Raw genomic sequence first — 23,671 nt, 5'->3', positions numbered from 1 at the left:
TCTGCATCTCACTCAATGTACCATAACAAAGTATTTCTTATTACAATAAAAAAATCAATCACAACCCTTCTTTTACAATCCTTCCTAATATAGCACTAGGTAGCTTAACCTTTAAGCCACCAACTCCTAATTGCCTAACAGCTTAACAGATATTGATGACTCAACAATACTATCCGAACAATACTGCCACATCATCAATTCAACATGTTGAGTCATCACCAAGCCCCCAGTATCCTATCAATACCCCCCTCAAAACAAGGCTTGTATCACAAGACTTCTAAAAAAGAAAAAACACAAAAAGTACACAACCAATTCATAAGCAACAGTACAACACAGCAGAACATGATTATAGATAAACCACCATTGGAAACTTAGATTTTAAGTCTGCATAATTCTCCCAAGTTGCATCTTCTTGCTATTGAACTAGCACCTCGGTTATAGCTGAATTGCCCTTCTTGACTAACTTTCTTTCCAAAATTCGTACTGGCACATCTTGCAGTATCCCTTCATCAGTGAGTAAAGGTAATTGACTAGTAGGCTGCACAGTAGGTCCCAAATGTTTCTTAAGGCAAGAAACATGAAAGCCTGGATGCAATTTAGATGTCTCGGGCAACTTGAGCTTGTATGCCATAGTACCAATCTTGGTTAATACTTCAAAAGGCCATAGAATTTAGGCTGTAGCTTATGAAATGGGTGAGCAGCTAAGGACAAATGTTGATAAGGGACCAGTCTTAGGTAAAGCTCAGTTCGGTGCTTATTGGCTTGGATAGACATTCTATTCTGGGCAGTAGCCAGATTAGCTTTTAAGAGAGAGAGTATTCTATTTCTCTCGATCAAGCTCTTGTCAACTATCTCCAATTTGGTAGTACCAGCTTCATATACTAGAACCTCAGGGGGTGATTGCCTATACACTGCTTCATAAGGGCTTATTTTGTTGCTGAATAATGGGCAATGTTGTAACTCCATTCTGCCCATGGCAACCGAGTTGCTTATTTCTTAGGTTGGAGACTGCAAAAGCACCTAAGATATGTTTCTACGCAGTGGTTAATGACTTAAGTTTGCTCATTCGTTTGTGGATGATAGCCCGAACTAAAACACAGAGAAGACCCTTGTAAATCAAAGAATGCCTTCCAAAACTTGCTCATGAAAACTGGGTCCCTGTCACACACAATTGAAGCGAGCATTCCATGGAGTTTGAAGATTTGCTCCACAAATAATTGTGCCACAGAAGCAACAGTATATGGATGAGAAAGTGAAAGGAAATGAGCATACTTCGAAAGCCTATCCACCACCACCCAAATAATAGTTTTTCCTTTGCATGGTGGCAGCCCAATGATGAAGTCCATAGAAATATCAGTCCAGATCCTAGTAGGAATGGGTAATGGTTGCAATAAGCCCGTTGGAGCAAGAGTCTCATACTTTTGTTGTTGACAAACTGGACAATTGGATACCATTTCCTTGATGTCTTTCTTCATGTCATTCCAATAAAAAGTTTGAGATATTCACTTATAAGTTTTGAGAAACCCAGCATGACCTGCAATAGGTCTGCAATGATGCTCCTCGAAAACTTTGCATTTCCAAGAACTTGTAGGGCTTAACACAATTAAGTTTTTGTACCTTAAAAAACCATTTTCCATTGTATACTGCAGAGTACTAAGCACTATAGAATCAGAAGGATATAAAACGTCTTAAATCTTGTTTTTAATCCAAGTATCTTGTTCACTATCACGTCTTAGATCATCTAACCAACTTAAATACGGGTAGAAGATAGTAGACAAGAACTTACTAGAACTCTGAGAGTGGTCATCAATGGGAATTCTGGACAGTGCATCCACCACTTGGTTATCACAACCTTGTTTATATTGAATTTCATAATCGAACCCCAACAACTCAGAGACCCACTTTTGCTGAAATGAGGTATTTGCTCTATTTTGGAGGAAGAACTTAAGCTATGATGATCTGTTTTGATGATAAAGTGCCTGCCAACTAAATATGAATGCCACTTCTTGATGGCATGAAGAATCGTCATCATTTCTCTTTCATAAGCTGACAAAGATTGATTCCTCACACTAAGAGCTTTACTCGTAAACGCAATTAGTCTACCTGATTGTTGCAAAACAGCTCCAATCCTAAAATTGGATGCATCGATTTCAATGACAGATGGTTGAGAAAAATTAGGAAGGGCTAAAACCTGAGGAGACAACATAGCTCGTTTAAGTTCATTGAATGCAGTGCTGGTAGCCTTAGACCAATGGAAGTTGTCTTTCTTTATGAGCACTATCAATGGACAGATTATTCTCCCAAATCCTGGAATAAACTTGTGATAGTAACTAGTGAAGCCAAGGAACCCCCTCAGTGCTTTAATGGAAGTGGGGTCTGGCCAGTTAACAATGGCTTCCAGTTTAGAGGGGTCAGCTGCTACACCTTCTTGAGAGACAATATGTCCTAAATATTCCACAGTAGTTTGACCAAATGCACACTTAGACTTCTTAACAAACAGTGTATTAGCTTGCAGCACTTGGAAAACAGTTCGGAGATGATCCAGATGTGATTCCCAAGATTGGCTATAAACCAATATATCATAAAAATTAAAAATTAAAAATTAAAAAAAAAAACTAGAATGAATTTTATGAGATATGGTTGAAAATTTTCATTAATAAGGCACTGGAATGTTGCAGGAGCATTGGTTAGCCCAAAAGGCATAACCAAAAACTCGTAAAGCCTATCATGGGTCCGAAATGCAGTTTTCTCTATATCACTAGGATGCATCTTGATTTGATGATATCCTAATCTCAAATCCAACTTAGAGAAAAACTGAGCCCTAAAAAGTTCATCAAGCAACTCCTCGATCAATGGGATAGGGTATTTGTCCTTGATAGTTATCAAATTTAAAGCTCTGTAATCCATACACATTCTCCGAGTTTCATCCTTTTTCCTGACCAAAATAACCGGTGAAGAGTATGGGTTGTTACTAACTCTAATGAAACCAGCATCCAATAAATCTTACACACACTTCTCAATTTCTGTTTTTTGTAAATGACCATCTCTGTAAGGCCTCATGCTGGGTGGTTGACTACCTTCCATTAATGGAATCCTATGATCATGGGATCTATGAGGAGGCAAGCATTAGGGGGTGAGAAAGACACTGTCATAATTTTGCAATAGATTCTGCAACTCCACAGATTGCTCAGCAGTTAAGACATTTGGTTGTTGAACACTTTCCTCAGACTGTAACTGAAAAAGAAAAGCTCATACCGAAGATTCTTGTTGCAGTAACTTCTCCATTTGAAAGATTGAGACATCTTGAATAAACTCAGTAGGTGTTTTCGGACTAGAGAGATAATAAGTAGTATTGCCTTTTTGAAACTTCATGTACAGCTTGTCGAAATCCCAAAGAACTGGCCCGAGGGTTCTCAACCAATGCACCCCAAAAACAATATCACATCCCCCAAGTGGCATAGCATATAAATCAATAACACACTGATAATCTTGTACCTTCAAAGATGTAGCCCCTAAGGATCCCACATCATTCACTTTTCCCCCATTAGTAATTTTCACACTAAATGAATGAGAAGTGTCCATTTGACCCTTAACCTTTTTAACCAAAGATGAGTCAATGAAATTATGCGAACTACCCGAATCGATAAGAATAACCACAAAACAAATCTTAATACTACCAACCACCTTCATTGTTTTAATAGATTTAGGATCTGGAGTCCCAAAAAGTGCACATGATGTGATTTCAAGTTCTAGATTATCATCCTTAGAATTTTCATCATCACTAGAGGTTTGCACATCAATAAGCAAGAGTTGTTTCTTCTCACAAGAATGTCCCCTAACATACTTGTCTTTACAATGAAAGCATAAGCAATGTTTTCTGCAATATTCTACTTCCTATGGTGTTGTTCTTCGAACATTTTCAATTCTTGGTTTATTATCCCCCATAGTCACATTAGCAACATTCTGTAAAGGAGTACAAAATGAGGAATTACCAGAAGAACAAGAGAAAGGCTTGATCTTTAAATCTGACAATTTGGCATCGAGTTGTTAAGCGTAAGCTGTAGCTTCAAGAACATTCCTTGGCTTCAAAATCTTCACATCATGCCGAATTCAAATTTAAACCCCCAATGAAGCAAGATTTCAGAAGAGGAGGATTGATGTCTGGTTTACGATTGACTAACTTTTTGAATTCCAAAATATAATCGCGTAACGAACCCGTTTGCCGTAATTTCACCAGACTTTCAGCCAAATCCTCAAACTCAGACGGCCCAAATTCTTGACAAAGAGCCCTTGTGAACTCCTCCCATTTGGGAAAATTCACCAAACAATTCGCCCATTAAAACCACTGGAGGGGTTCACCATGAAAATGGAAGGAGGCCATCTTTACTTTCTTGAAGTCTTCGATATTGAAGAAATCAAAGTAGTGCTCCGCTTTTAAGATCCACGCCAATGGCTCATCCCCATCACCTAATCGGGGAAAATCCATCTTAAGAAACGGAGACCTTGAATTCAATGAGTTGGGAATCGAATCGGAGTGAAAAAAAATGAGGATCCAGATTCGGATTCATCCTTTCTTGAAGAATCGGATTGGAATGGATATCTTTTGACGATTCACCGAGAGAATCACTACCATTCGAAGACAAAGAGTGCAACTGTTGAAGAATCAACTCTTGGGTCGCGCGATATTTCTCTTTGTATTCCTTGAATTCATTCCTGGATTCCTTGAATTCATTATGGAGATCAACGAACATAGATTCGAGCTTCGATACATGAGTATCCATGGTTCTTCTAGAAGTAAGGCGAGTCATACACGAGGAAGGATCAAGTAGAACCGGAAGCCTTGGCTGATACCAATGATACAACCCTAACTCTGCATCTCACTCAATGTACCGTAACAGAGTATTTCTTATTACAATCAACAAATCAATCACAACCCTTCTTTTACAATCCTTCCTAATATAGCACTAGGTAGCTTAACCTTTAAGCCACCAACTCCTAACTGCCTAACAGCTTAACAGATATTGCTGACTAAACAATACTATCCTAACAATACTGCCACATCATCAAGTCAAGATGCTGAGTCATCACCAAGCCCCCATTATCCTATCACGTTGGCCACCTTCCATTGCTTCCGGACTTTAAGGCTTGAAGCCTTTAAGCCATCCAAGCCGCAACTCGCAAGCATCCAGCAAACCTCCAGCGCCGTTCTGTAAAGTTTTTAATTTCTAAATGTATATTAGCCTTAACCCTAATTGTTTATTCAATACGAAATTTTTATTTAATTGATATAGAATCATATAGTAATTAATCAATATAGTTATTAATTATTGATTGTTAATTATTGATATGAAATTCCATGATTATTGATGAATGAAATTGTTATTTAGCAAGGTTCTAAAAGACGCTAGGCGCTAGTCGGGCGGCGGGCTAGGGCCTAGCGCCTAGGTGGCTAGGCGGGGTCTAGGTGGGCGCATCATCCATGAAGTCTCCAGTGCTACTAAATCCCCAATAAGATGGATCATTTATAAAAAAATCTGCAGTGCCACCTTCAACGCCTCCTTCTCCTTCATATACACAATATTTCGTTTGTTTCCTTCGACAGTGATGACATTTCCACCACAATTAACATGCAAACAAGTTGAAACTGGCATAATACGTTAAAATAAAAGTATAAGTGAGAGAACACGAAAGAATGCTGGATAATAACGTACTAAGGATGCAATGCAACTATCTACTAACTCATAACAGTGATGAAAACATTAAAGTTTCGAATTATATAATGTTCTATGTAAAAAAATTTCAGGCAAAGCGGGTTTCAAACTTCACTGCCAGCATTTTTTTTTTTGAAACAAACACTTTATAATCAGAAGAATTTACTTTATTGTGTATATAATCTTAAATATATCCTTACATCGTGGACAGTCGAGATTCTTCAAGTATGGAAGACCTCTCCTTCTACCATAATTGAGTGGAAAAATATGTTAACATGGAATGTACACCTTGCATATATGAACATTTTTGTGATTGCTATAATGCAACAAAAGAAAGCAAGACAGAGAGACAATCTTACAAGTTGTTTTCTCTTGAAGAGCTCCGGAACAAGTTCAGGTTTAGATTGCTAACAATAGGGAAATACGTTAAACAATGATCAGTTTTAATCCTATAAAACCGGCATAAAACATGAATATTTACTAGACAAGTATTCTGACATGTTGTCTTGACAAGCAGGTTTCTGGGGGCCTTGCCATGTGAAGTTATTGTACGAAAGATCACTGCATGCAAGAAAAAAATCGTAAAGGTCACTCTCGGGGCCTAGAAAGATGTTGCTCCACGAGATGCCATTTTGCGGACTAGCATCCCCTCTCCGTCAAAGCCAAAAAGAAAAAGGAAGATCAACTAAGGAAATGAAAAAATGGAAACAGGGGACTGGTAGTCTGGTACTGTACATGTATTTTATAGCAAAGCACATTGCAGATTTTGGAAAATAATATATATCAAGGAAAAGGTGAGACTGAAAAATCTTCCATATGTGCAATCATCGTAAAATGCTAAACTGGTTAGCTCCCAGAATGCCAGTGTTAGTACCAACTTAGTAATAATACACTCATGGGAAAGATCTTGGGTACAAAGAGAAGCATGGAAGGTAAAGGTAAGTTGCAAATATATCAAAAGAGAAAAAGAAATACGATGACGCGTTGAAAATAAGTATCAGACATACACGTTACTTCCATCCTTGAGCACTGAGTCTGGTAAACTTCCACTCATAGAGTTGCCAGTTAAAAATCTACAGAAAGCAACTTCAAATTTTTGGAGTGTTACATCAATATTCATTATTTGATTATATAACGAAAGAAAAAACAATTAAGCATGCAGCAACCTAAAAATCTTAAGTTTCATTCCCAAAATATAGTTCATAGTTAATGTATCAGAAGGTTATACTTACAGGAATCTCAAACGCTCTAAGTTCAATGTGGCTGGAATTTTCCCTGCTAACTTGTTAAAACTGACATCCCTATAACAATCAGAATACAAAAATATAATCAAACTGCCTTCCCAGTTGACAACAGTGCAATCAGTCCCCAAGTTCACACACTACTTACAACATTTCAAGGTTTTGCATTGTCCAGACGTATGGAGGAATCTCTCCAGAAATGTTACAGTTTCTCAGAACCCTAATATATGTAACTAAATAGCATTAGAAAAACTGGCGTCAAAGGTAAATATAACTAACATCTTCATGGTATTGGATGATACAAATACTCGACGTACAATCTTACTAGGCCTGCTCTGTCCCATTTTTCTCTTCAACGATCCAAAATATACATATTTCACGCATACATGAGACGTTAGAAACAAATAAGTCTGAAGTAATTTGGCTAATCTATAATGATTTAAACGGCAGGTCTGAATTTTTTCAAAAGCAAAAGATCTTACAATCTCTCGAGTTGTTTCCAATTCTGTATAAAATCAGTTATTGTTCCATTGAAGTTGTTATCGTTTATTCTACTGCATTGGACAATAAAATTGTATCAGGTGACACGGAAGCAGGTTTTTAGACATTAAAAAACAAACACACAGAAAACACTTACAAGTCTGTCAAATTTCTTAGCCCAGAAAATGTCATCAGTAAGTTTCCAGTCAAACGATTGGAGGACAACGTCCTGCAATTCCAATGCCAAAGCAATGAACCATCAATTTTCACCTATCGTTCATCCTTCAAAAAGTGTTAACAGTGTACCAAAAAATATATAAAGAACCAAATTTGTCTAAAAGGAAAATTGCATTACATAGTTCCCAAGTTGATTAAACTCCCAAGCTCAGGGGGAACAACTCCGCAGAATTGATTTGCTTCAAGATGCCTGATTGTCAAAAAATAAAAAGAACATTGAGATTGGAAAGAGCAAGCCAGAATCACTTTCATTGACTGCGAGAAAGTCCAAATTGGAGGGGAAAAAAGGGTTTCACAATGGATGCAAATAGAAAAGCTTCTGCAGCTTTTGAAGTAATAGCAGAATGTAATCCAGGGAGACGGGGATGGAGACCCTGCCAATCTTAGTTACAATAAGTCCATGATCAAAAAATAATTACTGAGAAAAACGAAACATCTAAGCTTACAGTTGTGTAAGAGTAGTAATATTTCCCAACTCCTTTGGAATCTCCCCTGACAAGCGATTCACAAGAAGAGAGCTGCATAGAATTTCTATTTCATTTACAACAAGAAGTACGAAATCAAAATACAACCACAAAAATTGACAAGAGCTCACGTTGAAGTTAACTGCGTTGCACCTATTGATACACAAAATCAGTGAGAACTTTGGTACAACAGAAAATGTTAAGTTTGTGACCTCCGTTAGATTGCTCTGGTCACTAGTGTGGATAAGTATGTAAATGGATAGAGACAGAGAAGCAAACACAAGATGTACGTGGTTCACTCAGATTGGTTACGTCCACGGAGTAGAGGAGTTCTCATTAATTGTGAAGGGTTTACACAAGTACATAGGTTCAAGCTCTCATTTTGTGAGTACTAGTGAATGAATTAGTACAAATGACATTAGGAAATATTGTGAGAGAATGATCTCTATTTATAGAAGAGAGTTTCTAGTTTCATTCTAACATTGACACGTGTCGTGTTGTGATTGGCTTCTGATATTGACACGTGTCGCATTATGATTGGCTTTTGATGTCAACATGTGTCGCGCTGTGATTGGTCTCCTGGTTGAAGGGAAACTCTTCTGGGTCCTTGACGGTATAATGTTAACCGATGCTCAGTAGTTTCGGGATTGGTCAAGTATGGTACAAACAGTGCTCCCCTAAGCTCTCAAGTGAAGGAAGCTCCACGGATGGGGACTTGCAAGATCCAAGCCATTGAGTAATCACGAAACTTCTAAGTACCGAAGTGTGGTATCATTTTCACTTGCCTTATCTGTCTCATATGTAGATGTGGCATCTTCTCTGGAAGTACTTTTCCTTCATCCAGGGGTGGTATCTTTAACCGATGAAGATGCACAAGGTAATGTATCAATTTCACTTGAAGCTTACTTGTAGTTTCGGGCTTGGTCAAGTGCGATACAAACCCTATAGTAGGAGTCCCCTAAGTCACCGAGCTAGGAGATTTGCTGAAGGAGGTAACAGACAAGGTAAGCAATCAGACTTCCAAGCAAGCAACCTGGATCAGAGGTTTGACTTCAGCTTCCGGTTGATTGTTCTCCTTCTCATTGTGTCGTAAACAGCAACAAGGATAAGGAGAAGCAAATGGAGAAGAAATGATATGAGATACTTTTGCTTTTGAAGAAGTAACTTTCCACATGCTTATTCTTGAACTGGGCTGGAGGGTTTTCTGGTTTCCTCCAAAGTATAAGGCCGACTCAAGAATTTGAGGGTCAAAACAAGTCCATTAAATCTAGAGTACGTTTGACCCGGATGATATAGGATACTTTTGCTATTGACAAAGTAGTGGATGTATCGGCACGTGTTTTGTTACGCTTGTCTCCACATGCTTCATTGTATCTTTCTCACTTGCCCTATCTGTTCTTCAGGCATATGTGGTATCTTTTCTGGAAGCATAAGATGTTGAATATGAGTACTCGAGAGCAATGTCAGGTAAGTAATCAGGCAAGGGGTTCAAGGCAGTCAGTTCCTGACTGGAAGCTTGATTCCAAGTGCTGACTGATTGCTCTCTTTCTTTTTGTCTTGCAGGTAAGAACAATGCCAAAGGAAAAGACAGGGAAAAATCATGATATGGGATACTCTTGCTTTTAACCCTGATGATATGAGATACTCTTGCTCTGGTGTGGCTTGTTTGCAGAGGTATTATCGGGAGGAAAAAAAGCTGAGTATTTCGAGAGACTCTGCTGAGAGTGCCCTCTCGGATGTGAAGAAAAGTTGAGCATTTTTTTTATTTGCAGGTCTGCCTGGCTGTGGAGGATGGAGGTCGACATATATAGGAGTCTCCCTAACAACAAGTAGTAGTGCTATTCCTTTACCCTTCTTGGTCATAGCAATGTAGTGGGAGCTGCAAGCTTCACGTGTTTTAACTTTGTCAGAGCACTTTGAAAAAGTGGTCTGTGGTATCTGGAAAGCTGATGTTGCGTGTGAAGATTTCAGACAAGCTTTATCCAAGGAAATCTGGCTCTCGAAGTACAGAGAGCGGTGCATCTTTGGTTTTCGAACAAGCAATCTTGTCGGGGATCTGGCTCTCGAGATTCAGAGAACGGTGCCTCTTCGATTTTTGAGAAAGCAATCTTGTTGGGAGTCTGACTCTTGAGATTCGGAGAGTAGTGTCTCTTCGATTTTTGAGAAAGTAATCCTGTTGGGAGTCTAGCTCTCGAGATTCAGATACCGGTGCCTCTTCGATTTTTGAGCACGTAATCCTGTTGGGAGTCTGGTTCTCGAGATTCGGAGAGCGGTGCCTCTTTGATTTTTGAGCACGAAATCCTATTGGGAGTCTGGCTCTCGAGATTCGTAAAGCGGTGCCTCTTCGATTTTTGAGAAAGCAATCTTGTTGGGAGTCTGACTCTTGATATTCGAAGAGCAGTGTCTCTTCGATTTTTTAGAAAGTAATCCTGTTGGGAGTTTGGCTCTCGAGATTCGGAGGGCGGTGCCTCTTCGATTTTTTAGCACGTAATCCTATTGGGAGTCTGGCTCTCGAGATTCAGAGAGCGATGCTTTTTCAATTTTTTAGCAAGCAATCTTGTTGGGAGTATTTTCTCAAATGTGAGTAAAGGTTGGGCATTTTTGCCAGTCTGTCTTGTCACAGAGCACAGAGGTTGACACATATTGGGACTTTCTAGTTATTAAGCAGTGGTGCTGTTCCTTTACCCTTGTGGGTAATAGTAGGGTAGCTGGACCTTCAAAATTTATGAGTCTAAACTTTGTCAAAGATTTTTGACAAAGTTATATGTGGTACCCGAGGAGCTGATGTTGAGTGTGGAAAGTGGTGCCTCTTCGGAATCCGGAGAGTAGTGCCTCTTCGATTTTTGAACCAACGGCCCTGTTGCCCTTTCTTTTATAAGGGCACCCATTGTGTGCAAGAAGTACATTAAGAGAGTTATGTTGGAAGTATGCCCACAAAGCCACTCATTTGATGTAATAGCTTTTGGAATACTTATTGTATTAAACTTTTGTATGTTTAATGAAGGGCAAAGCTTATTGTTAATCACTATTTATTGTATCATGTGTTTAAGCAATAAGGGAATCCAAGGAATGTATTTGTTCTAAGAGAGAAGTGATCTAATGAGTTAGATTATCGAGACCTCTCTCTTATGATCATTCCTAAAACGTTCCTAGCCATAGGATTGCCAATTGGGCATTGATAATCCGCTAAGGTTAGTATGTGTTATGTTGACTCAAACGTGAGTATGAACTAGTCTCAAGTCATTTGGTGTTGGACACTGAGACAAACACATAGGTGCTCGAAAGAGTAATCGAGTACACTGAACGTCGATCAAAAGAGAGTTCGAACATACATGTCATGTATGAACTCTAAAGTTGCAATATGCAAAGTAGTCCTTTGACCTGAGGCATCATAGATGTCTAATGGTTAGGTCCTTGATCTTTGATCATGTCAATGGCATTCCTTCGGATTGTCCACGGCATTGTTGGGGTCAAGCTATCTAGTCATGTAGGCATATGAATGCACAACAAGGGATCTCTAACCTTCCATGGTGGAAGGAGAATACTCTAAGATATGATTCTAAAGTCTTTGGCCAAAGCATATGAATATGACTTAGGAAGTTTGTTCCAAATCATATTCAAAGGAATCATATAGGAAAGTATCACATTGGATAGTAGACATGAAACAAACTATCACTTAAACAATGTGATTAAGAGTATTGTATTAGAGAAGGACCGTATTGCATTGTAGTTGTAACTGGATAGGTTCTCCAACCAATTCTACTTAGCTTGGGTAACCATGATATGCTGCTAGGTGTCACTCATGGTTTGTGGAAGCCCTGAAGATTAGCAAGCACTAATCTTAAGGGAGAATTGAAATGTGGTTTCAATTCACAATCGATCGTTAAGAGTAACATCGCCCACTGCCTCGCTAATTGGAACCTAATGGATCGCACACCACATAAGGATGTTAGTGAAGAAATTATATGAAATGGATAAGCAATTAAATGGTTTAATTGAAGAATGGTCAAGATTAATTAATTAGTTAATTAATTATACGAAAGGTTCGTATTGGGCTTATATGTTGGTTTTGGGTTTCGGGGCCCAAAAGTGTTTTGGTCCACAAGGCCCATTATGTTTAAGTTGTATGACAACTAAAACAAAATGGGCAAATTAGCCCAATAACAAGGAGAGGCCGGCCATTAGGGTGAATGGGCAAGCTTGCTTAATTGCAAGTTTGCCACTCACCAAAGAAAATGTTATAAAAGCAACTTTATAGCAATTTTCTCATTAGGGTTTTCTAATAGAAATTGGGTGAAACATTTTTCTCTCTTTTTCTACATAGAGGCCGGCCACTTAGAGGATTTTTACTAGCATCTAAAATCTCTCTAAGTCATCCATATCATCTTCACAATATACAACCTTGGTGAAGAGACTTAGAGACATCAAGCTTTTGATGTTTTTGGAGAACAAATCCTTTTTCCTCTAATCATCAAAGGAGCACTAAAGGGAGGAAAACACAAGGAGGATTCAAGGAGCTTGGAGGTGACTTGAAGGCCCTCCACTTGGGTGAATCCCTTGTGTAAACAAGGATGAGCTTCAAGGGTAAAGAATCACTAAATCTTTACTTCTCTTTAATTTTGTTAAAGAGTTTATTTTGGTTCACCATATACTAGGCTTTGAAAGTCATGGGTTTTATGAATTGTTTTTGGATGCATGCCTACTTTAAAGTGTTGATAGCTTGCATGTGTATTCAAATGTTCATACTTGTTCTTAGCTAGGACAAAATTTTTCCTTCAAGTTATTGTTTGTAGGAATTTTCCTCTTACTTCAAAGATTTATTGCACCTTATTTCTCCTTCATCATTTTTGAGAATGTCTGGCTCATCCGACCGTCGTTTTGACTTGAACTTTGGTGAAGAGGCAGTCATGCCTTCTCAAGACAACATATGGTGCCCATCCTTCCTATCCCCTACTGGTCCTCTTACCGTTGGGGACTCTGTGATGAAGAATGATATGACCGCTACGGTGGTGGCCAGGAACCTTCTCACTCCTAAAGATAACAGACTACTTTCCAAACGGTCTGATGAGTTGGCTGTTAAGGATTCTCTGGCTCTTAGTGTTCAGTGTGCAGGTTTTATGTCTAATATGGCCCAACGCCTGTTTGCTCAAACCTGCCAAGTTGAATCATTGGCAACTGAAGTGATAAGTCTCAAACAGGAGATCAGAGGGCTCAAGCATGAGAATAAACAGTTGCACAGGCTCGCACATGACTATGCTACAAACATGAAGAGGAAGCTCGACCCGCTGCAAGAATCTGATGGTCAGATTTTACTTGATCATCAGAGGTTTATGGGTTTGTTCCAAAGGCATTTATTACTTTCGTCTTCTGGGGCTGTACCGCGTAATGAAGCTCCAAATGATCAACCTTCGGTGCCTCATCTTTCTGGGGTTCTGCCTAGCACTGAGGCTCTGAATAATCACCTTCTGGTGCCTCCTCTTTCTGGGGCTCTGCCGACTGCTGAGACTTCTCATGAGCAACCTTTGTGAAGGCTCCCTATTGTTTGTTTATTTTGATTAATGTATATGTACATATTTGTAACTTATCGGAGATATCAATAAACAAGCTTTGCTTCATTTCAACGTATTATGTTAAATACACCAAGGTCTTCTTCACTAAGTTCTTTGAATTTTTCCTTTTGTTGAAGCTTGTATGTTGAAGCTTTGTGAGTGAAGCATGTAGGGTGAGGTAGTGCTACCTTAATTTCTCGAGTGAGGAAAACTTCTCGTTTGGAGACGTGAAAAATCTAAGTCACTGAGTGGTCGTGAGACTTCCGAGTATCAAGGTGCAATAGCATATGGTAAGAGACCCCCAAGTCTCCGGTCGAGGGAGTTGACGAATGACGCATTTCCTTTCTAAGTGGTAGCCCAAAACTCCTTCATATATATTTGTTATGAAAGTTGTTAGGCCCAAAGAATAGGAGACCTAGGTAATTTTTTTTTCGAATTTTTTTTTTTCGATTTTTCGAATTTTTGTGAAGCTTTTGTAGGTGAAGCTTTTGTGTTGAAGCTTTGTAGGTGAAGCTTTTGTGGGTGAAGCTTTTGTGGTGGGTGAAGCTTTTGTTGGTGAAGCTTTTATGGGTGAAGCTTTCGTGGTGGGGAAAGCTTTTGTGGGTGAAGCTTTTGTGGGTGAAGCTTTTGTTGGTGAAGATTTTGTGGGTGAAGATTTTGTAGGTGAAGCTATTGTGGGTGAAGCTTTTGTAGATGAAGCTTTGGAATTGAAGCTTTTGTTGGGTACCATGAATTGATTTTGCTTCACACTATCTTGATCAAGATAGTGTGAAGCTTTTTAGAATTTGTAGTTGTCCTCCATTGATGAAGCTTTTGCACGAATTGATTTTGCTTGACACTATCTTGAAGCTTTTGAGAATTTGTAGTTGTCTTCCATTGATGAAGCTTTGTTGAATTTCCCAATTTTTTTTGGAAAGTAGAATTTGAAAATATGGGAGATACAACATATACAAATTTTGCTTCCACACTGTTGAGCAAGAGATTGTGATGCAAGCCACACCTTGTAGTAGTCGAAGGTTTGGATGATCCATATAAATTGAATTTGCTTCGAACAGTCTTGAATTTGCTTCAAAAGTTTGAGAATTGTAGTTGCCCTCCATTGATGAAGCTTTTGTTGGCACCATAAATTGGTTTTGCTTCACACTGTCTTGATCAAGAGTGTGTGAAGCTTTTGAGAATTGTGGTTGCCCTCCATTGATGAAGCTTTTGTTGGCACCATAAATTGGCTTTGCTTCACACTGTCTTGATCAAGAGTGTGTGAAGCTTTTGAGAATTGTGGTTGCCCTTCATTGATGAAGCTTTTGTTGGCACCATAAATTGCTTTTGCTTCACACTGTCTTGATCAAGAGTGTGTGAACTCTTTTGATGAAGCTCTTGTTGGAACCATAAATTTGTTTTGCTTCACACTGTCTTGATTAAGAGTGTGAAGCTTTTGAGAATTATGTTGCCCTCCATTGATGAAGCTCTTGTTGGCACCATAAATTGGTTTTGCTTCACACTGTCTTGATCAAGAGTGTGTGAAGCTTTTGAGAATTGTGGTTGCCCTCCATTGATGAAGCTCTTGTTGGCACCATAAATTAGTTTTACTTCACACTGTCTTGATCAAGAGTGTGTGAAGCTTTCTACGAGTTATAGTGTTTGTATTGTTACAGAGGGGAAATGTTTGAAGCAGATGCAAGAGGGCTGAATAGCTTGATCTTCGTATGCCATGCACTGAAGTTTTTGTTGGCTTGCAATAAGACTTTGTTGGTGACTATAACTCTTGTTGGGCATAAGTGCTCCCCTAGTTGAGTTGTCAAGCTTGAAGGTTTTTGATTATTTGTGAATGCTAGGAGTTCATATGTACAAGTTGTACCACTCGTCTTCTAGTAAGTGGAATGAATGGTGAGTTGCTTTCATCACTTGGTTGGTGGTACGAAGGTGAGTTCCTTCATAACCTTTCATCACATTTCATCACTTAGTTGGTGGCACAAGGATGAGTTCCTTCTTCCCCTGGTTGGTGGCATGAATGGCAAGTTGCCAAATGATATTAGAGTACGGGTTGTACATTTCATCACCAGGTTGGTGGCATGAAGGAGAGTACATGTTGTACATTTCATCACCTGGTTGGTGGCATGAAGATGAATTCCTTCTTCACCTGGTTGGTGGCATGAGTGGCAAATTGCCAAATGATATTAGAGTACGGGTTGTACATTTCATCACCTGGTTGGTGGCATGAAGATGAGTTCCTTCTTCACATTTCATCAATTGGTTGGTGAGAATAAGGGCAAGGTATCTAGGCACGTTGTAGCAAGTGTCGAATGACACAAAGTATGTTGAACCCCTTCAAAGCACAGTTGGCTTATGTATGAATGTGTTGGAATGTATGATTGAACGAATATACTATGAAGCTGTTCGTTTATTTGTATAGTCTTATTGATATATACTGAGACTTTGTTTCATGTTGGAAGCATTCATGTTGAAGCTTTGAACTCGAGTGTTTCATTGCTAGGAATGAACGAGAATTATGACCGAGTTGTCTAAATCACCTCTTTATTGAATTCATGCCAAATAGTCTTCATTACATAGGATGCCGAACGGCTGAAACTTAACACTTGTACAATGTGAGTTTACTTGTAATAGTACTTCAAGTGATCAGAGTTCCATGGATGGCCAAGGGTCTTGCCATCGGAGCTTCTAAGCTTCTAGGAGCTAGGGCAACTGATGCCAACAACTTCAAACGGTCCATCCCAGTTTGGACTAAGTGTTCCTTCACTTGATACTCTGTCGCAGAGTAATCTTTTCTTCAATACCCAGTCCCCCACTTTGAAAAAACGAGGTTTGACCCTTGAGTCATAGTAGTTGGAGATGCGTTGCTTGTAGGCAACATTCCTCAAGTGAGCCTGGTTTCTGTGTTCCTTGACTAGATCTAAGTTGAGGGTAAGTTGTTCGTCATTTTCGCTTTGCACATAGTTCTGGACTCGGAACGTTGCTTGCTCAAGCTCAACTTAGACAGCTGCCTCTGTACCAAAGGCAAATGAGAATGGGGTTTCTCCTGTTGATGTCTGATAGGAAATGCGGTATGACCAAAGAACTTGGGGTACAAATTCTGGCCAACAACCTTTAGCCTTGTCTAAGCTGGTTTTCAAAGTTTGCTTGATTATTTTGTTGATGGCTTCAACTTGTCCATTAGACTGGGGATGGGCTGGGGAGGCAAAACATAAGTTGATGTTGAACTTAGAGTAGAACATCCTTAACTTATTGTTGTCGAACTGTCGCCCGTTGTCAATGACTATCGCATTGGGAATGCCGAATCTGCAAAGGATGTTCTTCCATACGAAGTCTTCTATTTTTGCCTCAGTAATGGTTGCTAAGGGTTCTATTTCGGCCCACTTTGTGAAGTAGTCAATTGCAACGATTGCATAGCGAACCTTGCCCTTCCTTGCAGGCATTGGCCCAATCAAATCAAGTCCCCATTGGGCGAAGGGCTAATGGCTGATTATAGGAGTGAGCGACTCGGGAGGGGAGTAAGGAATAGTTACGTAGCGTTGACACTTATCACATGAGCGGGATATTCTGATGGCATCTTGGTGGAGTGTTGGCCAGTAATATCCTTGGCGAAAAGCCTTGTGTGCTAGGGATCGAGATCCAGCATGATCTGCGCAAACTTCTTCATGTATTTCCTGAAGGATAGTTTCCTCTTCTGCAGGCGTAAGGCATCTTAGGTATGGTAGGTTAAAACCCCGCTTGTAGAGTTGGTCATTAATGATCAAGTAACAGGTAGCCTTGTATCGAATCTGCTTAGCTTGGACTTTGTCATTTGGAAGGGTGCCATGAGCAAGGAATCTATAAATTGGGGTAATCCAACAATCCCCCTGTTGTAAGTTGCACACTTCTGCAGCCATGGTGCTTGGTGCTGTCAACAATTCGACCTGAATTTTTCTCCCAATCTTGTCTTTCACCGCTGAGGCGAGGCGAGCCAAAGCATTTGCATGATTATTTACCGCTCGAGAAATTTTGGTGATCTGGTAGTGGAAGTGCTTGAGCAACAATTGTGTTTGTGCCAAATATGCTGTCATGGAGCTATCCTTAGCATCAAAGTTGTTGGTGACCTGGTTAACCACCAATTGGGAGTCACTGAAGATATCAATTCGTTTAACCTCAAGGTGTTTGGCCAAACGTAAGCCTGCTATGAGGGCTTCATATTCAGCCTCATTGTTCGACGCCTTGAATTTGAAACGAAGAACATACTCCATCACTTTGTCAGGGGTCATAAGAACTAGTCCTGCTCTACAACCCTGTTGGTTGGACGAGCCATCAACATATAGACTCCATGCTGGGGCTGTTGGTTCTATTTTCTGAGCTTTAAAGGGTAATGAAACCGCTTTTTTAGGCGTAGAAACAATGTCGACAGGATATGTGAAGTCGGTGATGAAGTCTGCCACTGCTTGGCCCTTCTCAACTGGCTTTGGTTGGTAGGAGATGTCAAACTCACCCAATGTTATCGCCCATTTGATCATTCACCCGGAAGTGTCAGGACTTTGGAGTATCTGTCAAAGAGGATGATTGGTAAGCACGATGATGGAGTGTGCTTGGAAGTAAGGGCGAAGTTTTCGAGCAGACATGACTAATGCTAGAGCCAATTTCTCAATGTTGGAGTATTGTGTCTCCGCATCTTGTAAGGCCTTGCTAGCGTAGTAAACAGGCCGTTCAACATTACCATCCTTTCGAATGAGAACGGAACTTTCTGCTGAAGGTGATACCGATAGATAGATAATGAGAGTGTCACCAACCTCAGGTTTGGAGAGCATAGGGGCTTTACTCATGTAGTCTTTGAGGTTCTTAAATGGCTCAGCATATTCATTAGTCCATGTAATGTACTTCTTACTTCCCTTAAGTGCTTTGAAGAAAGGAGCACATCTGTTTATGGCCTTAGAGATGAGCCTAGTTAAGGCTGCCACCTTGCCAGTAAGGCTTTGGATGTCTTTTGAAGTTACCGGTTCCTTCATGTCGAGGATTGCTTTGATCTTCTCGGGATTAGCCTCAATGCCTCATTGGCTTATCATGAAGCCTAAGAATTTTCTAGAACCTATGCCAAAGGCACATTTGTTGGGGTTCAACCTCATCGATACCCCTTCAGAATGGTGAAAGTTTCAGATAGGTTGGTGATGTATTGGTCAGCATGTTTGCTCTTGACTAGCATATCATCAAGGTAAACTTCCATGCTTTTCCCAATCTATTCGGCAAACATTGAATTGACTAGTCTCTGATAAGTTTCTCCTGCATTCTTTAGGCCGAAGGGCATGACTTTATAGCAATATAGTCCCCTGTCAGTAGTGAAGGCTGTGTGTTATTGGTCCTGAGGGTTCATGAGGATTTGGTTGTATCCTGAGTAAGTATCCATGAAACTCAAAAGTTCATACCCTACCGTAGAGTCTATAAGTCTGTCTATAAGAGGAAGAGGAAAGCTATCTTTCGGGCATCCTTTGTTTAGGTCAGTGTAATCGACACACATTCTCCACAAGAGCTTTTGGAGCAGGAGACTTTCCTTGGTCGGATTCTTCTTAACAAGGACAACATTTGCTACCCACGTTGGATAATTGACTTCGCGGACAAAGCCTATGCCTTTGAGTTTTTCAACTTTTGCCTTCATTGCCTCGTACCGTTCAGCGTCATAAGATCTTCGCTTCTGTCTCATTGGCTTGGTCTTGGGGTTAATAATTAAGCGATGACAGATGATATCAGGAAAGATGCTTGGCATGTCCTCGTATGACCAGGCGAAGACTGCAGTGTTCTCTTGAAAAAAAGAAATCAATGCCAACCGAATGGGTGGTGACAAGGTGGTGCCAATCTTTACCATGCGATCCGGATAATCTTTTGAGATAGAGACGTTCTTTAACTCTTCAGCGGGTTGTGCTTGCTGGGTGAAAGAGTCATCTCGATGATCGTCGGGTTGACTGTTGCCATTGTGAAGATCCAAGTTGGCTTCGTCTGGGCTGGTTTTTAGGACTTGGTCATGTATAGAAAGGGTTTCCTTGGGCACAGGCAAGTGTTGTTGCTTGACCTAAGTGTTGTAACATGATCGTGCACTAAGTTGATCTTCTCTGATGTAACCATTGCCATAGGGGGTTGGAAATTTCATCAACAACATATGTGTGGATACCATGGCCTTGAGATCATTGATGCCTGTGCGTCCGAAGATGACATTGTATACTGTTGGGCAATCAACCATCAGGATGTTAGTGGTAATGGTAGTTGTGCAAGGGCATGTACCAATGGTGAAAGGTAAGTGTATGCTCCCCAAAGGTTGCATGATATCACCGGAGAAGCTTATCAAAGGGGAAATCGAGTGATCGAGCAAGTGTTCGGCTACATTAAGTGCCCTGAAAGCTTCAGCAAACATGATATTGATCGAAGCCTCCGTGTCTACCAGGATTCGTCGTACTTCAAAGTTGGCTATGTGAGTTTCCACAATCAGTGCGTCGTTGTGAGGGTAGATGATACCTCTTTCTTCCTTAGGGTAGAAACATATTGGATCCCAGTTAGGCTTTTGATACTTACCTCCCCTGATGTCCTCCACGTGAAACACTTGGTGTCCAAACCTTAAAGCTCGTTCACTATTTTTCATGGCCCTGTTGGAAGATTTAGATATGGGTGTGCCACCACTTATGGAATATATCACATTCATCAGGCGTTGGTTACGGTTACATCTTGAAAGGTGAATGAGGAATTGATCAATTTTTCTTTCACGTGCCAAAGCTTCAATATGATCACAAAGGGTGATACACTTCTCGCCGTCATGGCCGTTATGCTCGTGGTAGCATCAAAACGTGCCCGTGTTCTTCGTGGGCTTGTAATCTGGGTGCCTCAGCTTTGGCTTCGGTATCAGGTGTGCTATGCTAGAGTAAATGGCCACGCATGTGGCATTCAAAGGTGTGTATGCCTCATACCTCGAGGTAGGGGCTGTCCTGACACGTGCTTGACCCACTGTGTTGACTGCCTAGGGTCGGGGATTATCATGGCAATACCCTAGTTATCGCGGTAGTGTCTCTTACTCCTTTTACTAAAATGAGACTGGTAAGGATGGAAATCTTTTTTTTTTCCCTGAGATTAATATGTTTGTTGACATGGCAAAGTATTAAGTAAGGCAGGGGGAGGCACCGATGCCGTTTGGAAGGTCGAGGTCTTCTCATTTGGTTGGATCTGGCTTCCACTCCCTACTTGCTGATAAGGGGTGGTTGTGGGGGGTTTCCCTTGATATGTCTTTGCCTCGGTGGGGGCATGGTTGTAAGCCTGTGCCATCACCTCAGAGTAAGTCTTCCAGGTGTTGGCATTGATCATGTACTTGAAGAAACAATCACGTAGGTCTGCCGTGAAGGCTTTGAGGGCAGTCTTGTCATCTGCCTCAGCGCAGCGACAATACTCATGGCTGAAACGACCAGCATACTCTCGTAGTGACTCGTCCGGCTTCTGGCGAATAGTGTACAAGTCATCTGCAGAATGCAAGCGATCGGTCTAGAGGATATGTTGAGAGACAAACAGTTTCCTCAGTTCCTCAAATGAGTCTACTGTCTTAGGTGGAAGACGACAATACCCGTTTAGAGCTCCGCTAGAGAGGGTGGAGGGGAAGAGAAGACAACGCTCTTCGTCGGTGTGCATTCGATATGCCATGGTGGACTCAAAAAGGTTAAAGTGTTCAATTGGGTCCTCCCTTCCAGTATAGAGTTGTAAACCAAGCTTTTGTTTTGTCTTCGCTTGAAGGGGGTGTCGAGGATCCTCCTTATGAGAGGGCCAGACCTGGGTTGGTTCCAGTCAGGTATCTCGGCCTGACGTTCGACCTTCAACTTGTTTACTTCCTCAATGAGCTGTAGGACAAGGGGGTCTTGAGTGGAGTCATGTACCACTGGGATTTTCTTTCGTAAGTCTCCATCGCCTCTTGGAAGTAGGAAAGTTTGAGCAAAGGCGTGTGATTTTTCCTTGGACTCGCCGTACTGACTTCTAGGGCGAATCTGTCGGAATACCTCAGAGTCCCCTGTACCTTCATGTTCCTCTAGGACATGTCGTTCCTTCCCTAGATTGGCAGCTGGCCTAGGTTCCGGGAAGGGACCAAGCCTTTTAGAAACCCTTGGGTCATTGATCTTTGAGCATATATGGACGGGATTCTCTCGACGATGCTTTAGGAAATCTCGGCAGTCACGATAAACGGCTTTCGATCCTTCCAACCTTTCTGCAATGAGGTGTCTTCCTCCACTTCTCCTGCTTCGGGTCGAAGCAGCTGGGTTGAGAGAAGTCTCATGTTGATCAATGTTTTGATGATTAGCTCGCTCCTCATCAAGCATACCCATGTCGAAGGAAGGTGACCCTCCGTGTTGGAGGGCACCCAGATGATGGTTGATGTCCACATGGGCAACAAGCTCGCGTGTTTGAGTACGCATAGTTTCGTGGAGCGTCTCAAAGAGCTTCTCATACTGCTCCTGGAGGACCTCATTCTTCATTGCTATCTTGTTGTTCTGAGCTTCTAGCTCATCGACTTTAGCTTGAAGAGCAACCCTCTTTCCTTTCTTCTTTCGTTGCTTCGCATTAGGTGCAAGAGGGGTGTCATTCTGTGTGTTGTGACTTCCTTCGCTCCCCATGTTGGAGAGGGATGCTTGGTCAAAAGAGAGTGTACGAATGGTGGAAACCAGCTTGACAAAGCTGAAGAGAGTGGGAATAAGTGTCGTTCCCACAGACGGCGCCAAATGTTGATGCACAAAATCAGTAAGGACTTTGGAACAACAGAAAATGTTAAGTTTGTGACCTTCACTAGATTGCTCCGGTCACTAGTGTGGATAAGTATGTAAATGGATAGAGACAGAAAAGCAAACACAAGATGTACGTGGTTCACCCAGATTAGCTACGTCCACGGAGTAGATGAGTTCTTATTAATTGTGAAGGGTTTACACAAGTACATAGGTTCAAGCTCTCCTTTTGTGAGTACTAGTGAATGATTTAGTACAAATGACATTAGGAAATATTGTGAGAGAATGATCTCTATTTATAGAAGAGAGTTTCTAGTTTCATTTTAACATTGACACATGTCGTGTTGTGATTGGCTTCTGATGTTGACACGTGTCGTGCTATGATTGGCTTCTGATGTCGACACGTGTCGCGCTATGATTGGCCTCCTGGTTGGAGGGAAACTCTTCTGGGTCCTTGACGGTATAATGTTAACTGGTGCTCAGTAGTTTCAGGATTAGTCAAGTATGGTACAAACACACCCCATTGTTTTGGTATAGTACCATTTAGACAATTGAAAGTAAAATCACTACACAAAGAGGAAGAAAAAGAAAGTGAAGTGATACTCATACTCAGAGCATGCCAGATGGTTTTACCGATCTAGCAAAGGTGACAAGATCACATATACACCTGCAAGAATTGATGTACCCCATGTACGTCACCATCCCGCCTGGGAAGGCTGGACCGTCCCCGAAGGTGGGAAGGCCGCACCTTCCACGCGGCACGGTACATTGGTGGCTAGCCAATCATCTGCTCCGACCCTGAAGCGTGGCAAACCCCTTGGTTCAAAGGATTCACAACCCCAGAAGAGGAAATCGGCACCAACTAGTGATCCTAGTTTGAATCCGAACATCGCTCACTCATCTATTCCAACACATGAGGTTATTCTAGTTACGATGACATCTTAGACGAGACAAATCGGCCTCCTGAGAATCGTGAGATTTCAGTCTACTACGCAGTATTGGATGAGGTTTGGAATAGGAATGAGATGATCGTCGACGATGCATTTGCGTACTCAGTAGCTACTGACATCATGCTTAGCGATGACATTGAACCACGTTCCGTTAATGAATGCCGACGTAGAACAAATTAGTCAAACTAGAAACAAGCAATCTAGGTCGAACTCGATTCACTTGCGAAACATAAGGTGTTTGGGCATGTAGTTCATACTCCTCCACATGTGAAGCCCTCCACATGTGAAGCCCGTTCGCTACAAGTGGGTTTTCATGAGGAAG

General features: G+C 41.0%; 1 protein-coding gene across 1 annotated transcript; it reads right to left on the bottom strand.

The window, feature by feature from the left end:
- Window positions 1–5,412: 5,412 nt before the first annotated feature.
- Window positions 5,413–23,089, bottom strand: LOC126622619 (probable LRR receptor-like serine/threonine-protein kinase RFK1). Its single transcript, XM_050291388.1, has 13 exons — window positions 23,085–23,089; window positions 8,116–8,286; window positions 7,788–7,859; window positions 7,590–7,661; window positions 7,435–7,506; window positions 7,270–7,302; window positions 7,101–7,172; window positions 6,944–7,012; window positions 6,719–6,784; window positions 6,210–6,272; window positions 6,071–6,118; window positions 5,912–5,955; window positions 5,413–5,644 (listed from the first exon to the last, which is right to left on the bottom strand). The coding sequence occupies exons 1-13, from the start codon at window positions 23,087–23,089 to the stop codon at window positions 5,523–5,525; spliced, it is 909 nt and encodes a 302-aa protein (XP_050147345.1). The 3' UTR covers window positions 5,413–5,522.
- Between the last annotated feature and the right edge of the window lie 582 nt (window positions 23,090–23,671).

Source organism: Malus sylvestris, chromosome 5, assembly GCF_916048215.2.
Source record: "Malus sylvestris chromosome 5, drMalSylv7.2, whole genome shotgun sequence".
In the NCBI taxonomy this organism is placed as follows: domain Eukaryota; kingdom Viridiplantae; phylum Streptophyta; class Magnoliopsida; order Rosales; family Rosaceae; genus Malus; species Malus sylvestris.
The sequence above is the reverse complement of the archived record's forward strand: the minus strand, read 5'-3'. Positions and strand labels throughout refer to the sequence as shown.

Bases quoted from the DNA above. Each gene is read 5' to 3' on its own strand.
- LOC126622619 (XM_050291388.1), bottom strand. The intron at 7,662-7,787 runs GTAATGCAATTT...TTGGAATTGCAG, and splicing joins TTAATCAACTTGGGAACTAT to GACGTTGTCCTCCAATCGTT. The intron at 7,303-7,434 runs GTAAGATCTTTT...GGATCGTTGAAG, and splicing joins TGGAAACAACTCGAGAGATT to AGAAAAATGGGACAGAGCAG.